Here is a 16,098-nt window from a genome sequence, read left to right as displayed (position 1 = left end):
AAGAGTCGCTGGAGGAGTGACACCTGTATTATATTAGCTCAGCCACTTGCCAGGTAAGGGGCAGAAAATGAATGCATGGACCGAGGGGAGCTTTGCTTAGTTGATATGCCGAGGCAGTTCCAAAATGTGCCCACTGGCAAACATCCTGTTAAAACTCAGCCAACATAGTCAGAAGTGCTTCTGTGTTTGCAGCTCCAGATGCATAAGATGCATCCAGGGACACATTCTACCACCACGGCTCGCTCACAAAACCCGAAAAGTCCAAAAATCCTGCAGTCACAAAGTCAAATTAAAAAAGACCTTCGTAATATCCTTGGCAGAGTTTGTTGGTAGATAATGACGTACTAAAAACCGACGATGTGGTGGTATTATTGAGCGGAACAAAAGCATAGATGGGAACCATTGGAGTGACGGACAAAGTGACCAAGTGATGTCTTGTGATAGCAAAGCAAACACAAAGACTGAGAGATGTTTGGCTGCGGCTATAGAAAACAGGCCACTTGGGAAATGGGGAAAGGAAATTCAATTTGATGGTAATCTGATGTACACATTCTACTGTTTGTGAGTTAAATTAGATTTTGGATCGGTTTGCTTTAGCCCCTGCCTGCCCCTTACACTATTAGGGAGGGAGATTTCTCTCCAAAGATCTATGGTTGTGTCTGATTGAAGAATCATGCTGAGGCAATAATGGACAGATGGTAATCTATCAAACAGACAACAAAATATTTGATGTCTTCTCCTGTCACCTTATTTTTCCTTCAATTTGTATAAGAATTGTTTCTTGGACTGACTTGGGTAAAGTTGGAAAAAAATCAACCTACCGTATTTTCCGGGCTATAATGCGCATCGGACTATAAGGCGCACCTTCAATGAATGGCCCATTTTAAAACTTTATCCTTATATAAGGCGCACCAGACTATAAGGCGCACCATTAATGCATCATGTCAGATTTTTAATCCAAATCAAATCATTCTCCATTTTATCTTTTTTATTTCAACTTCAGACGCAACAAATTACTTTATAATTACAAAATAATGATCCATAGTCTTTTTGATTCATGATTCATAGTCTTCAGCGGGCCACTCATGATTGATTTCATGACACAATGTTTAAATTTAGGAATTTGGTCCATATATAAGGCGCACCGGACTATAAGGCGCACTGTCGGCTTTTGAGAAAACTGTAGGTTTTTAGGTGCGCCTTATAGTCCGGAAAATACGGTATTGTGTCTGTTTAGGTTGAGAAGCAACACATATTGGAACACAATTGGTGGAGCAATTCAGGTAGACAAATAAAATGAATGCATTAGTTGAGCTTTAGGTAATAAGGTACAGTGTGCTGATTTCAGGCCTCACACAAAAAAGAGATGCATTTAAGGCTTGAATCTGAGCTTTTGTTTAAAATTTTAATAACGAGACCTATTCAAAGCTTAGGTCAAGTTTTTTTTTTTTATGAATTGCAAAGTATAAGTCAGCCTTTTGAAAGCATGGTGTTTTGCCATATTTTTCCACTTCTCTGTGCAATGAACTTTGACAAGCCTTCAACATCTCTTGCTGATGTGAGTGGTGGAACAGGTGCCGTCTTGTTAGACCAGAACAAATCTGGATAGAAGAACTGAAGCAGAGCCATCTACAGAAATTTCCACTTCATAAATTGCTTTTGGATGAAAAAAAAACAAAAAAAAGAGGACCTTGCTTCATTTCTGATGATTAATACGGTGAAAATCTTCCACATCCTTTTGTAACTCATTCGGTGCCACTGACGTCAATTTGTAACTGAACAATTGAATGCTTCTAATTTTATGAGAACAGTTTCAAAAATCAAATGTTCCTAATGTGCCCTGTATTTTTGTTTTTGGATACAAATCAATCAATTCATGAAACCACGAAGGAAAAAAAAAACTTGCGGTCTTGTTAGTAACACAAACCCCGCCCTCCACCGTCAGTTTTATTTCATACTCTAGCCCAAACGACTCAGCGATAGCTAAAAGTCGATACTTTGGATGTAAATTGCACATTCCAAGTTTTCCGGTCTTTTGCCAAGCCTGACTGGACTGGAAAATACTGTTTAAAGCCTCGGGCTGGCTGCAAGGGTAGCGAGGACAAATCACCCAGTGCAAACCTCATCCGTGTAGCCTGCTCACAGCTCCCTGTCCAAATTCTAATCAGGAGCCAAACGGCAGGGAAAATGGATTGGGTGGAGAACAGGTGGAGCATGGAAGGTGCCAGCCAAAGGGGTTTGAACTGGAAATAATGACAATTACCGTTTGATCTCATCACACTGGCATCCTCCTCCGAGCCGCTTTATGCTGGGTGGTCTCCGTCTAACGGAATGGAACACATTGGACCACCTAAGTCGGTTTCTAATGAAGCTAATTCCTCATCCACGTTTAAGCGCTTCTCTTTCCCTCATCAGCTTCTCATGTTGAGTTTCGGCTCTCTTCCATTCTAGCTGAAGGCTATTTATCTATTTCCCTTCAATGGTGTCGTGCGTGATGGCGCATGATATGTTTAAAGATATCGACAGTAATTTCTTTTTCTTTCTCTGATATGCTCTGTATTCTACAACTGATCAAATAGAAGAGAAATATCTTAACTATTCCTCATCGAGATTCACCCTGGACTAATGTAAACGTATCATTGCTGGATAATGAGTCCAGACACCATGCTGTGTCGTTGGGACTAGAAGAATGATAGATGATAACGACGCTTGAGTATTGGAGTGGGCTGAAAGTGGTGGATGAGTGCAAGAATGAGGGCCTTGTTAAAATGATGGGACGACGAGACATAAAAATTTAATTGACTCTCCAACTTGAGGGTAGCGTAAAAGTATCATCAAATAAAATCCAGTGAAGAATAGTCAGTTCTGTGATGTTTGTCTTCTCCTCTCAATATATTTAATAACGATCGTTTCAGACCCACTTGTAAATTTCACTGTCAAGAAGACTATCAAACATTACTTAACTCTTGCGAGCCCTCCAGCGTTACTATGTTTCGTTTTCACTCAAGCGGCTCATGTTAACGTGCTAACGTCTCTGTTTCCTTTAATTCCTTGCCGCTGGGAATTGTTACCTGTCTTCCAAGGCTGTCACTCTGAGCAGTGGGAAACGATCCAGCAATCGAATTCGACAATCAAATCTAGCAATCGCTGCGTAAATGTGTCATGTGACCACCGGGGCTGCTGTGACTGACATCGTCGCTAACATTTTTTCCCAAATGTTTTCTCAGAGACTAATACCTGGAATCTCGGTCCGATTATCAAACGGCAATATTGTGCTGGAAGCTAAAATGGAGTCTTAAATAAGACTGGAAACAAAAATTGAACAAATGTGTCTCTTTAAAAGGCCTGAATGAGAACGTAGAGTTGGCTAGCTGCTAAATTGCTAAACAGTTAGCCACTCTGTGTTGAGTGTCAGTTGGTCATCTAAAAAATATGTCGACTGTATTTTTGTGACGGTTTTGTTTTATGTCTACCCTGCAATTGACCTGATTAAAATCCTGACTCATTGTCCCGTGTGTGTGTGTGATGCAAAATGGAACTTTAAAGTTGTGCTGAAGTCTCCACACACCTAATTATGTTAATGGGGCAAGCATTATCTGCTATGCGATACGTGTACTTTAGACACGGTTATGTCCCTCTTGGGTGGATCGTGTTTGAAAAGGACAAGCGATGTAACGTTCCCTGAACAGAGGCCTGCTTTAGGCAATGTTACGAGTTGTAATTCCCATTATGTTTTCCTTCACATGGTCAAGTCAGTCCCATCAGAAGGAGCTGCTCATCCTAATGCAATCTACCTCGCCTTGGAGACTGTGTAGCCCGAGGCAGAGATAATCAGCTTCCGTGAAGCTACCAACATTTTTTTGGAAAAGGTCCTCCGGGTTCAGCTTGGCTTGTACTCTTTGTTTTGTTTTCTTTGTTAGGGTTTTTGGCACTTTCCTGCATCTACCTTGCCAACATGGCGGTCTCAAAACACCCTTTTACAAAGTTCATAAAAAATAAGTGTAGTCTGGGAAAAAGGTTGGTTCAAGGTTGTTACTGACCTTGAGTGTTTATTATTTTTAAAAAAAGTTAAATTTAAACCATGACCGTGCTTGTAATGCAAATCATCTATTATTTATTATTATTATCATCATTATTATTATCATCCATCCATCCATTTTCCATACCGCTTATCCCTTTATTATTATTATTATTATTATTATTATTATCATTATTACCATAATCATATCATTGGTTAGATGAGGGTTTTTCCTATCCACCTAATTGTTTCTGATGTGAGAGTTGCCATTGGATAGGAGTAATTTGTCTTTGCTTGGTGTATTTGGCATTATGAGTAATGGTACTTTCAGACTTTTCTGCTCCCTTGATTACTTTGACCCCCATCTTTCCTCCCACGTGCCCATTTATTCTCGTGGCGTATTCTTTCAAATGCAATATGACCAAGTTTGACAAAGTCACATGGACAATGTGTGTCCAAAGATCAAGGCTGCAGAGATTGTAGAAATTTAATGTGTAGAAATAAACACTAACGTTCAATTTAAAATTTCATAACGGATATTACAATGGATGTTAGTTATAAACTTTCTGACAATTGCCCGGTGACTAGCACATTTCTCGCTCAAAGGCGGCTTGGATCGTCTCACCAGTTGCGGAAAAGCACGCTAGAAAACGGATGGCTGCTTGAAGCCAATCTGTTACGATTGTCGCCATGCTTAGTTGGCTGGTAAGATGCTGGTCATGTCCACTTCTCGTGCTACTCCGAATTAGATGAATGCTTCTGTGTGAAGCCCGATTAGTGTTAGTGACAGCTCATAGATCTTTCGGTAGCACTTTCTCAACCTTGCCTTTCCAGTCATCCAACCGGGAAATGCACCTTTGAATCTTTTTCTTTTTTTTTTTTTTAACTAGAGACATGCCGCTCGGTTTCTGTGCAAAAAAAATAAAAACTTGTTTGATAGTTTTTATTTTTTGTAAATCAACCGCCACCAAAGCAAATGACTGAATTATCCATGACCATTAAAATACAATATTTTCATATGTTTCATTCATTGTAATTCATATTGTGAATGTACCTTTTTTTATAGTATTTTTTTTTAATTTATTTCTATAAAAACCTTTCTATGCACATAATGTAAACTCTAAGTGGAAGTTTCAAATTATTTTGACTTCATTGACTCACAAATAAGACTTCAAGTGTGGAGGCGGATCTTCAACCCTTCATAAAGAACTTTCATTGAACATTGTGAGCATTTCCATTTAGCGAGTAAAGAACTTCGATTTAAGAGGTGCATCAACCCAAGCCATGTTTATTGCGCTGCTCTGCTTAATTTAACGTTTCCAATCACTTCATATGCTAATTCATTATCAGGATGAAGCCCAGGCTGAAACTAGATGTAAACATTCGGCAAATTGAAGAAGAATTCAAATGTTCAAGGCAAATACATCATTCAAGAGGAAATAGTAGCACGATAACGTTGCCCTTGATTCGCTATCTCTCTGATTCCATCCAGTCACATTGACTATGATGATATAAAACAAAATTATACATGCTTGGTTTTCTAAGCAAAACACCTCCGCAGCTAAGCAGGCTGCATACATAAATGCAGAAGCGCATATGCCGTTACACACTCCACATTTGTGTCGCGTTTTGGCATGTGACTATGTTGAAGGCGCTACAGCCTCCATGCTGTTGCTCCAGTTTATCTTCACCTGTCAGACATCCTCTTCGTCACTCTCACGGGCTGCTGGGAATTCCACACGCATCCACACACACACACTCCAAACGTGCATTCATAGTTGGTAGTAGCAAGTTGCCCAAGGCTGTTGCTGAAATGTGACTGTCTAAGGCTTAGACTCTAAGCAACAAGCATTTTTTTTTTTTTTTTTTTTAGTTCTGCCAGTCAATAGTTGGCCGCTGCTTGCTAACCGGCTCCTGCGTGGAGGTTTGGATACAACCTCGGGCTATGCGTATCACACAGCTGTGAGTCAGATGGGCTAATCTTCAATAAACATCCATCAAGACGTACTTTCTTATTCGTCGAATTGTAAAATTAGGCCTGGTTTTGAAGATATAGGACACTGGTGTCAAACTTAAGGCCCGGGGGCCAGATACGGTCCGCCACGTCATTTTATGTGGCCCGCGAAGACAAATTATGCATCAAATTTGTGTGTCATTACTAGAATTGCAAATTGTCTTCACTTTTAATATCTTTTTTTGAAATATTTGACCAGTTTTTACTCGTCTGATTTGAGAACAAGATGTGTCAGTTTTGTAGCTTTTACTGTATATAATATGAGGTGCTCATACATTTATTTGGGTAAGTCATAATGGCCCTTCGAAAGAAGCTATGACTACAATGCGGCCCGCCAAAAAAATGAGTTTGACATATAGGAAGACAGAAATGCCTTTGTAATAGGAGCATATCCCCAGTCTCATGCGTGTGTGTGCATGTGTGTGTGTCTCAAGCTGCGGGGGAGAAAACAGTCAATTCCAACTCAGAAAGGCTTTAAATGTGTTGTAAATTTCTCAAAGTTAATCAAGTGCGCATTCATTTTTCCCAAGCTTGTATCATGCTGAGTCTATTAAATGGAAGCATTGATTGCTTCTTCAGCGATGCATGCCGCTAACAACATTTTTGTCACACTGGCGACTTCCATTTAGACACTAACAAATGCCTCTTACCAACATATCTCTATAGTAGGAAAGATAAAGTTGCACATTTCATGTTTCATTTTCAAAATGGGAGATTAGCAGCCGTTTGAGACGGTTACTAAGTGTTGCGTTGGATAAATGTGACAATACGCTTTTTTAAGTGACTCTCAGTAGAACCAAAAGAGCAATCGGAGAGCGTCGACCTCTGCCAAGACTTGACACCTGCAAAATAAATACCGACTCCCCTCTCGGAGAGTCTCAGTCTGCAGAAGTCCCTCGGAACCGCAAAAAAAAAAAAAAAAAATCACCAAATTTGTTACAAGTTGACACACGGGAATAGTTTTGAATTGTGAGAAAATTACATATGCTTGAATAGTGCAAAGAGTTTCATAACCAAATCAAGAAAGGACTGCAATGTAATAAGATCCCATAGAAGCACAACAAATTGCATCCTGATCTGATTTGTAAAATGTGTTTCTGATAATGCACTCTTAGAAGTAATCTTTTCAGGATGAAACTGGGTTTCATATTACAACTTCTGGTGTTGCATACAAACATCATTTCATAACTTTATCAGCTCAGAACAGAATTGGAATTTTTGATTCCTCCCTAATCTACATCTATATAGACCATTAGGAATTTCAGGGGATTTCCTGTGAGTGGTTTTCAATAAGGGGTGTGCTCACTTTTGATGCTAGCAGTTTAGCCATTTGGATATGGCTATGTGTTGGACTGTACAATTTCACTGTTGTAAAAATCTTTTTTTCCTGAGATTTTTTTTCCCCTACAGTTCCACTTGTTCCCCATTGGGAACATAAAATGAATTTTTATCAGAATTTTCTGAAGGATTTTTGGAGTTTATAAAAACTATTGTGGACACCCTGAAATATCCTTGGGCCCCCTCCGAAGTAAAAAGAGATAGTGACAAGTTATTCAAGTGGAACAGTTTCTAATTCCACGCGGTCACTCACACAGCATGCATGTCAGCTCCTCTCATTGCCAGCTACTCTCAGTTAATGGAGATCACCCCTGCCGCCATCTTCATTTCTGTCCCGTTCTCTGATCTCGCTTTATTGTAATTTCCCTTCACTGCACTTTCACTTCACTTCTTTGCTGTCATCCTTTTGTGTGGCTTTTTTGCCGAGCTACTGTAGCTTGTCCATTAAGTAATATAAGCAAATGCTGAGGGCGCTGTGGCCTCCAGGGAGACGACAAAAGCAGATAAAAAAAAAATGCCGTGATCATACTGTCATTTTGAAAAAGTTCATGCACGTTTATATGTAAAGCAAAAGTCAATTAATTTTGGTTTAAATGATAATATGATCCCAATCATTTAGCACACTGTATTGTTTAGCGATTAGCCTCAGCAATCGATAAATATTTTTTTTCCTGTAGCTATGTGACACGAAGGGGTCGAGATCATTCGTGAAGGTTAAGCTTACTCAATCTATACATCGACCTAATCCACATTTATTTGTTGTGTACATCTACGGCTAGTAGAAAAATACGCCGAAGCTGCAAAAAATGTGTCATCACGCCCATGTAAGTTTGATTTTTTTTCCCAATTCTCGTTTTTGGATGTTGTTTTCCACCCCCACGTTGTTGACTTTTTCCTGTAGCTGCCTAACCCCCCCTCAGCCTTTTGTCTTCCAATAATTCTGCTGACCGGGCACATTCACATTCGGGTTTGCTCACTGTATATCCAACCCATCAAAATGCTCTGGAAAATAATTATCTTTCCACGTGGGTGGCTTCTTGACTTGTGACGGGACAAGATCAGAGTAATAGCCTTTTAAGTTCATTGTTTAGAAATAACAACACAAAATTAAAAAAAAAAAAAAAAAGGACATCCTACAAATCTCAACCGCAAACGACAGGAAGCGTCCTCAGAGAGCGTGTGGGAAGAATTAATGTCCTGAAAATGAGCCACCGGCAGTTTCTAACCAAGGACTACATGCGGCAGTCAATATGCGTAATTACACTCTTCATCCTAAGCATCTTACACTTCAGTGTTGAGACTTTAAAAGTCACCGTTGATGCTTTCGGTATTGATGTAATATCGGCTCTGTATGGATAATGTACTGCTGTGGTCGGTATTATTATTATTATTATCCATCCATCTTCTGCTATTATTATTATTATTTATTATTATTATTATTATTATCCATCCATCCATCCTCTGCTATTATTATTATTATTATTATCATCATTATAATGCAAGTACAGTTAAGCCTATAACAAGTGATAGGGAAAATAAATAGATGGATGGAAAAGTAATCAAGTCATATCTCCTATTTTTCCATTTTTGGAAGGAGTAGCAACGCACTACCAGATGTTTGGATTATCTTTAAAACAATCATTTTTATTTTATTCTTGGGGTTAACAGACGCAAATATTCTAGTTTGCTTCAGGGGTGAATTTGACAATATGAATTTAAGGAGCAGAACGGCTCCAATTACAGGCCAGTATTTTGTTTATGGATTCCGGTTACTTCTTCTTTTCATGATAGATTTGATCCAGGCCTGGTGGAGTCCTTTTTCAACTTTCCTAGTAAGTAAATTAGACCTCCATAATGGACACGGACGGCGACGCTGTGACGAGCGCAGATGTTCTGTTCGGCTTTGTTTGCCGTCAGACGCTTTTATAAAGTCAAAAGCAAGAACGTCAAGGACAAACACCTTTGCGTGCATGGATGATGACTTTTAAGTCTTGACGTTATGCAAGATGTATTTCAAATCATCTTTTCAAGAGAGAATAGAATATCATGTTTGGTTTCGAGAGCGTCAACTCACTCCTTTCTTTGTGAGGAATGCAAAACAGAATGCAGAACTCACTAAACAATTGCACACTTGAGATTAACACTGTAATTTTTTTTTTTTTTTTTTAGGCCGCTATGTACTTATTGGATTGGGCAGATGGAAAGTGGGAGGGACTTTAATCCACACTGTCAGTAATTATTTGTGATGTGATCTGCGCTAATCTCCAGCTCATCTGCTGTACTTAAAGTCGTGTGGTGTGCACGAGGCTTTACTTTCTTCTCCACACCCAAAGCGATAACTCGCATTAAAAGGATCCGATGAGAGAATATTCATTGACTTTGAGTTTCATGCGTGAGCTACAAGGTTTTCACTTGCAAGAAAACATCTTGTGAAGGTTTTATTAACATAATAGACGGCGCTGCTGTCTGCTCTGTGCTGTATTTCCTCAAATAGTGGCCGGGGGCGTTTATTTACTGAACTCGCCGATGTCGGTTTTACGAAAGGGTGTTTATAAAGTACGAGGCGCCATTTCTGAACTAATTAAGCCGTGATGTTCATGTGAGTGGAGGTCATATTTGAAGGAATGCTCTGTGTTATTTGTATGACCTTGCTCAAATCTCACTCACTGATAATGTGATGGTTTTCATGTGGCGGCAAATATACAATTACATGAAATATTAGCAAAAATTAGGATTTAATGCTTTCTACTATGCATTTTTTGTGACGTCTCATTATTTATTTTTTTTTGTATTTTTTTTTTTTTTACATGACTCCATGTTTAATAAATAATGACTAATACTTTTGCCATTTGAGATATTGAGCATTTTATTCTGTGGTTGGAAAAGTAGGACATTGTTTTTTTATGTGGCAGTGTTAGTCAAAAGAATTTTTTTGTGATGTCTCATATTATTTAATTGTTTGATTTTTTTTGTATTTTTTTTTACACTACTCCATGTTTAATAAATAATGACTAATACTTTCGCCATTTGAGATATTGAGCATTCTATTCTGTGGTTAGAAAAGTAGGACATTGTTTTTTTTTATGTGGCAGTGTTAGTCAAAAGAATTTTTTTTTGTGATGTCTTATATTTAATTGTTTTATTGTTTTGTATTTTTTTTTTTACACTACTCCATGTTTAATAAATAATGACTAATACTTTTGCCGTTTGAGATATTGAGCTTTCTATTCTGTGGTTGGAAAAGTAGGATATTGTTTTTTTTATGTGGCAGTGTTAGTCAAAAGAAATTTGTTAAGAAAAAAAATATTGACTTGTTTTGTGTTTGACTGTTTCCTCTATCACCGAGATCAATAACAAAGATGGAACCGTAGCAATATTTTTTTTTCTTCTTCCATTCCCTCCAACTACCTCATTTCAAAATCTTTTGAATTCACTCAGGATGTCCAGATGACATGATGTGCAGTGGAAAGAAACATGTGAATTACAAAAACAATCCTTGCAAGCCTTGCTTTAAATTGAAATGTGCATTCAAGTAAAACGTTAAACAGGAACAGCAAGATTAATATCTTTTTTTCTTCCTCTTCCACAGTCAACAAGCACAAACCGTGGATAGAAGCTTCTTACCACGGCGTGATCACGGAAAACATGGGTACCGTGCTTCTGGACCCTCCTCTTGTTGCTCTTGACAAGGATGCACCAATTCCCTATGCAGGTAGCTACACACACATGAATATTCGAATAATTTTTCCGCCTGGCAACGTGACAGAGCTCGAATGAGTTAACATGTAACAATGACAGAAGAACATAATTATGAAGCTCATCTGCCGACGAGGCTTTCAGATGTTGATTGGGTTGTCTTATAAGAGGCAGCCATGCGATTATTGCAGAGCTGACAGTGACTGGAATGAGACGGCGAGCGGCCCAGTTATAATTTGATAAATTATTCGCAGACTCCAAGGCAAACAAAGAGCCTTTCTGGCAGTGAGCACTTAACTGCTCATTATGGACAAATGGTTTCTATTAATCCCGACGCTGACAACCATGAAAAATGGATATTCAACTTTATATTTGTTGGTTTTTTTTGGGAACGCCAAAGATGACTTTTAGAATGCTAAATCAGAGGCGCTCTGTTAGCGCTCTTGACCTTGATGAGTGTGAAAACGCTTATAAAATTCTCCTCGCGAGCTTTACCGAGCCAATAAAGTCAAACTTACAGTAACATTAGACGAGACAGCTTAAGTTAGCGACTGAATAGCAAATGAGAAGCCAATAGGGTTGAAAAGGTGAAGAAAGCAGCAGACAAGATGCAAACGAGCTTTGATTAGATTTTTTTTTTTTGCCCCCTCGCCTCCACGATTAACGCTTTATTTGCCGAATAGCAAAAAGGTCAAATCTGGTGAGCTATTTTGCCGAGAGGAGTTGCTGCAGGTCTGTGCCATCGCTGTTGACTGACTATATTTCTTTCCCTCAATGTGGCGCTAACTGAAAGTCTCACAATAGCTACCAAGGAGACTTAAGAAAAATGCTGGAGCTCCTTCACAATTTATCTTCTTAAAACAATTGTCTACAGCTATGCTAACACTCGGGGCTTTTCTCCTCATAGATTCACTGTTTGGCTATGCTTTTATGTCAGCTGTGGCAATGCACAGTTTTGACCCACTAATAGCACGTTTAACTACCGTATTTTCCGGACTATAAGGCGCACCTAAAAACCTAAAATTTTCTCAAAAGCCAACAGTGCGCCTTATTGAAATCAATCATAAGTGGCCAGCTGAAGACTATGAATCATGACTCAAAAAGACTATGGAACATTATTTTGTGATTATAAAGTCATTTGTTGCGTCTGAAATGGAAATAAAAAAGATAAAATGGAGAATAATTTGATTTGGATTAAAAATCTGACATGATGCATTAATGGTGCGTCTTATAGTCCAGTGCGCCTTATATAAGGACAAAGTTTTAAAATGGGCCATTCATTGAAGGTGCGCCTTATAGTCCGGAAAATACGGTATATGATTTTGAATTTCCACGGCACTTGGTGTCAATCCTGGTTTTAGTTTTACTGCAGAGGTGTGTAGCCTGTCCTTCTGCTTCCTCATTAATTGCATGGAGGCAAGTGACAACAACAGTTACCAACTTGCCATCTCTCAACCTTCTGTCACCGCAACCTTTCTTTTGTGCGTCCAATCCACACCCTCCGCACTTTTCTTTCTTTCTTCTCATTGCTTTTTTGACTCATGTCTTGTCCTTCCCACCCCTGCGGCATCACAATTCATTGAAGCTCCCCACAGTGGCCTCCCCCTTTAAACATGATGTGTCGGGATGAATTGGAATTGCTCCGTGATGCCCGGCCCCTCTATGCCTTTTTGAGCAAAAGGTGTGAGGATCGAGCAAACCTTCTCAATCAAATTAGTATGAGGGATGGTTGCAGTGGACTCGAGGTTACCATGAAGCAAATAGTCCGTTTCCTTTTGCCCATTCTTTATCTCGGGAGCGCAGTCAACAGGCATAGATTCTCCCCATTCATCATGGTACCAGAATAGCCTGCCGGTGTGCACGACAGTATTTCCTCTGCAGAGCGAGGGAATGGAACTGATGCAGCTGGAGAGAAACAAGAGCACGCTGGGGAGGAAAATGTGGAATAGACAGATGGATAACGAAATTGTGTGAGCATCATCACAAAAGAAAAAAAAAAAAAAAACACGGACAGGCATTCCCATGCATGGAATGCAATTTTCTGGGCCAATCCCCATTTGTCTTTTTGTTCCGCATCAAAACTGTTACCCAGTGTATCAAGGTGTTTTTTTTTTGAAATGCATTCCTGTAAATTGTGTATTTTTTTTTGCTAATGAAAAAAACTGTCCATATAAAAAGTCTACACACCCCTTTACAGATGCTACGTTTATGCTATCTAAAACATGAGACCAAGATAAATCATTCAAATTGTTTTTGGGCTATTTATGTGATCTATAAACTCAACGGAAGTTGTATTTTATGTTTTTGAACGAGCGGCACTTTAAATGGTGGCAGGTGTGTGCTGAATCATCACAAATGAGTTTGAAGGGAATCGGCTCATTCTGAACACAACCGCAGCCGAGTTACAAGATTATGTGCTCACTTTAGTTTTTTTTATTCCCCCTCTCAAAGATAAAAAACAAAAATTAATTGCAATGTACGGGTTATCATTTAAATGCTTGACATTTTTTGATGAAGCCAGCAAAATTCATACTTTCATTTAGCCATGTGATATTTAACCACTGAGATTTTGCAATTTAATTTTGCATTTGGTCTATTGTCTCATCTTCTTGTAACTTTCCATTGCTCCCAAAACAGAAACGGCAATTGTGTTGTGTCATAAAAATGCATGTTATGGATATTTGTAGATAAAGATAAAAACGCCACCTTTTTATGTACTCAAAAATTAGATTTAATGCCATCAACGAACAGTGTCTGATTATGTCTATGCTTTCAAAATCTACAGAAAACTCTGTAGTATTGCTCATTGATTGCTTTGACAGACAACAAAAAGAAAGACTTGCTCTAGTCTCGGAAAAATAGACAGCCCGAAGTAATCGATCGGAAAACACTACGCGCGGCGCAGGTGAATTCACTACCGCTGAAAGACGAGAGCAAGTATTAGCGATAATGGGAGTCTGGTAGCAAAGGGCAGGAAGCTGGAGCTTCTGTCTATATCACATTTGTGATAATGGCTCCATCTTAAGGCCTCCAAGAATTGATTTCTTTCATTTGTTTCAAGCCCACGTCTCGTGTATTATTGAATAATGTCTATCGCCCCTTGTGGTCAGAGAGCTTCTTGCGTCTTTTTACCTTCAAATTTATTTATCCTCAGGGTCACTTTTGAGACCTCCAGAAGATGATTGCAATACAAACTGTTAACCCGTTACAGACGGAGTGGACAAGAAGGGTTAAACGAACTTCATTTTTTGGGCATTGTAACATGGCGCTGGCTCGTGTGACATTATGAAAGCAGCACGGCATCTGTAGTGCTCCATTAACGTCTCCGCTGGATACTTTTGCAGCCGCAGCGCCTGTTTTGACCACACGCTCGCACGCCATTACAAACTCACAGCAAAGCCTCTGAGGAAAAGATGGAAGTTCACAAGTCGAAGGGAGTTGTCGCTTTCGAAACAAGGAGAAAAGCTTGTGAATCGGACAAAGGGTCGGACGTTGGTGGAAATGGCGCTCATGGAGTGACTAATCGATTTTCTGTTCAAACGTAGCCGTTTGCTAAGTTGTGTGTTGCTAGTGATGATAGATTTAGTTTGGATTTGTTTACTGTGTTGTTTCCTCACAGCAATACCTGTCAGTCTTTTTCAGACGGTGCTAATTAGACTGTGATACCCCACAAAACTAAATCTATGAAAGGTGCAAGAAAAATAAATTAAGTGTTTAAGTTGCCGAGGGGAGACAATTGGATTTTTGCAAAAGGGGGGGGTTGAGGATATACGCGTAAAAGAGCATCAAAGTTCAAAAGAAGAGGACTTAACTTTCGTCTTTCATTTGAAGACAAAAGTTGCGCTATGCTGCCCTCTTGTGGTAGCTTGAAGCCGATGAACTTTGTTGACACGAGGCGAGGAGCTTCATTTAGACAATGTGTGCTTTGTCGCCAGTTTATGTTTGTTGTTATAGAATGATATTTCTATTTTCTCATTTGTAAGAATAAGCATGTTGGATAAACCTCAGTTTAAATTTTCCAGACAGAATCTTTTCACAGGTCTTTGTTGAATCTCATTATTTTTTATCACCTTGTTAGCTCTGCACTTATTGTTTAATATCTGAATCACTGTATGTATTAAAAAAAAAAAAAACACTCAGGAGATAAGATTGTGAAAAAAAGAATTTTTATGAAATCACTTGAGGGCAACTGTAACATTTTACCTCTAAATGTTAATTGAGTTTAAACCTCCCCAAATGAAATGTCAGCGAGAAGCACATTTTACCTCAGAGGTGATGTGCGCCTTACACAGAGATTCCGATTTCAACATTCCATTGACAAATGAATTGATTCAAGAGCTTAAACACGATTCTAAATCCTCTCAGTGTACAATCGAAGGATTACGCTTGCAAGGGGTGTTACTGTGAGAATTATTCGTCAACAAAAATCACCGCTGTCCTTTCAAGCGATAACACACAATAACAAAAGACTCCAACCTGGAGCCACAAGTGTTTGCCTGCAAACAACGTGAGCTTCATTTGTTGAAATGTCATGCGGCGCCTAACTGCCTCACTATCACATCGCGCACATCATTAACCTAACTACGACGATTTGCGGGAGCCCAACGAATGGGGAAACCACGATTTATGCTTGTCCTCATTTTCACACGACCTGAGATACGTATGAGTCACCGGGAGCATCACAACTAGAACCATCTGCTCCTTGGGCTCCTTCTTTCCCTGATTTTTTTTTTTTTTTACTTACAAAAAGCTTTCAAGGCTAGTCTATATTTAGATGGTTGTGATGTGAAAGAACGTGAGAGCCTCTGACCTCAACAACAACAACAACAAGCACCTTGGGGATGAGCGAGACAGAAAATGTAAGCTCCTCTCTGGCAGGTTCAACATCACCGAAGTGAACCCTGACTTCATAAAATATTTTCTAGATGAGCGGGCACAAATGTACTCGCACTTGAAAATGGTGTGGAGTGGAAGGTGAAGCGGAAGCGATTTGGCTGGGGAAAGTGCTTTTCTTGGCGTAAAATGAATTCTG

At 39.2% G+C, this 16,098-nt stretch overlaps 1 protein-coding gene and 1 long non-coding RNA gene across 2 annotated transcripts in view; one reads left to right on the top strand and one right to left on the bottom strand.

Moving 5' to 3' along the window:
* LOC148387127 (calsyntenin-2-like) overlaps window positions 1-16,098 on the top strand; it is a 55,372-nt gene that overhangs the window by 9,922 nt on the left and 29,352 nt on the right. Inside the window, exon 2 of the mRNA XM_088396597.1 lies at window positions 10,960-11,082. Within this exon, the coding sequence (XP_088252723.1) occupies window positions 10,960-11,082 (123 nt within the window). The remainder of the gene's footprint in view (window positions 1-10,959; window positions 11,083-16,098) is intronic.
* LOC148387128 (uncharacterized) overlaps window positions 1-16,098 on the bottom strand; it is a 49,237-nt gene that overhangs the window by 9,473 nt on the left and 23,666 nt on the right. The gene's annotated exons all lie outside the window — the stretch shown is intronic.

The sequence above is a fragment of the Syngnathus floridae genome, chromosome 14 (assembly GCF_059516105.1).
Source record: "Syngnathus floridae isolate MCC-2025c chromosome 14, RoL_Sflo_1.0, whole genome shotgun sequence".
In the NCBI taxonomy this organism is placed as follows: domain Eukaryota; kingdom Metazoa; phylum Chordata; class Actinopteri; order Syngnathiformes; family Syngnathidae; genus Syngnathus; species Syngnathus floridae.
This window is presented reverse-complemented; position numbering and strand designations above follow the sequence as displayed.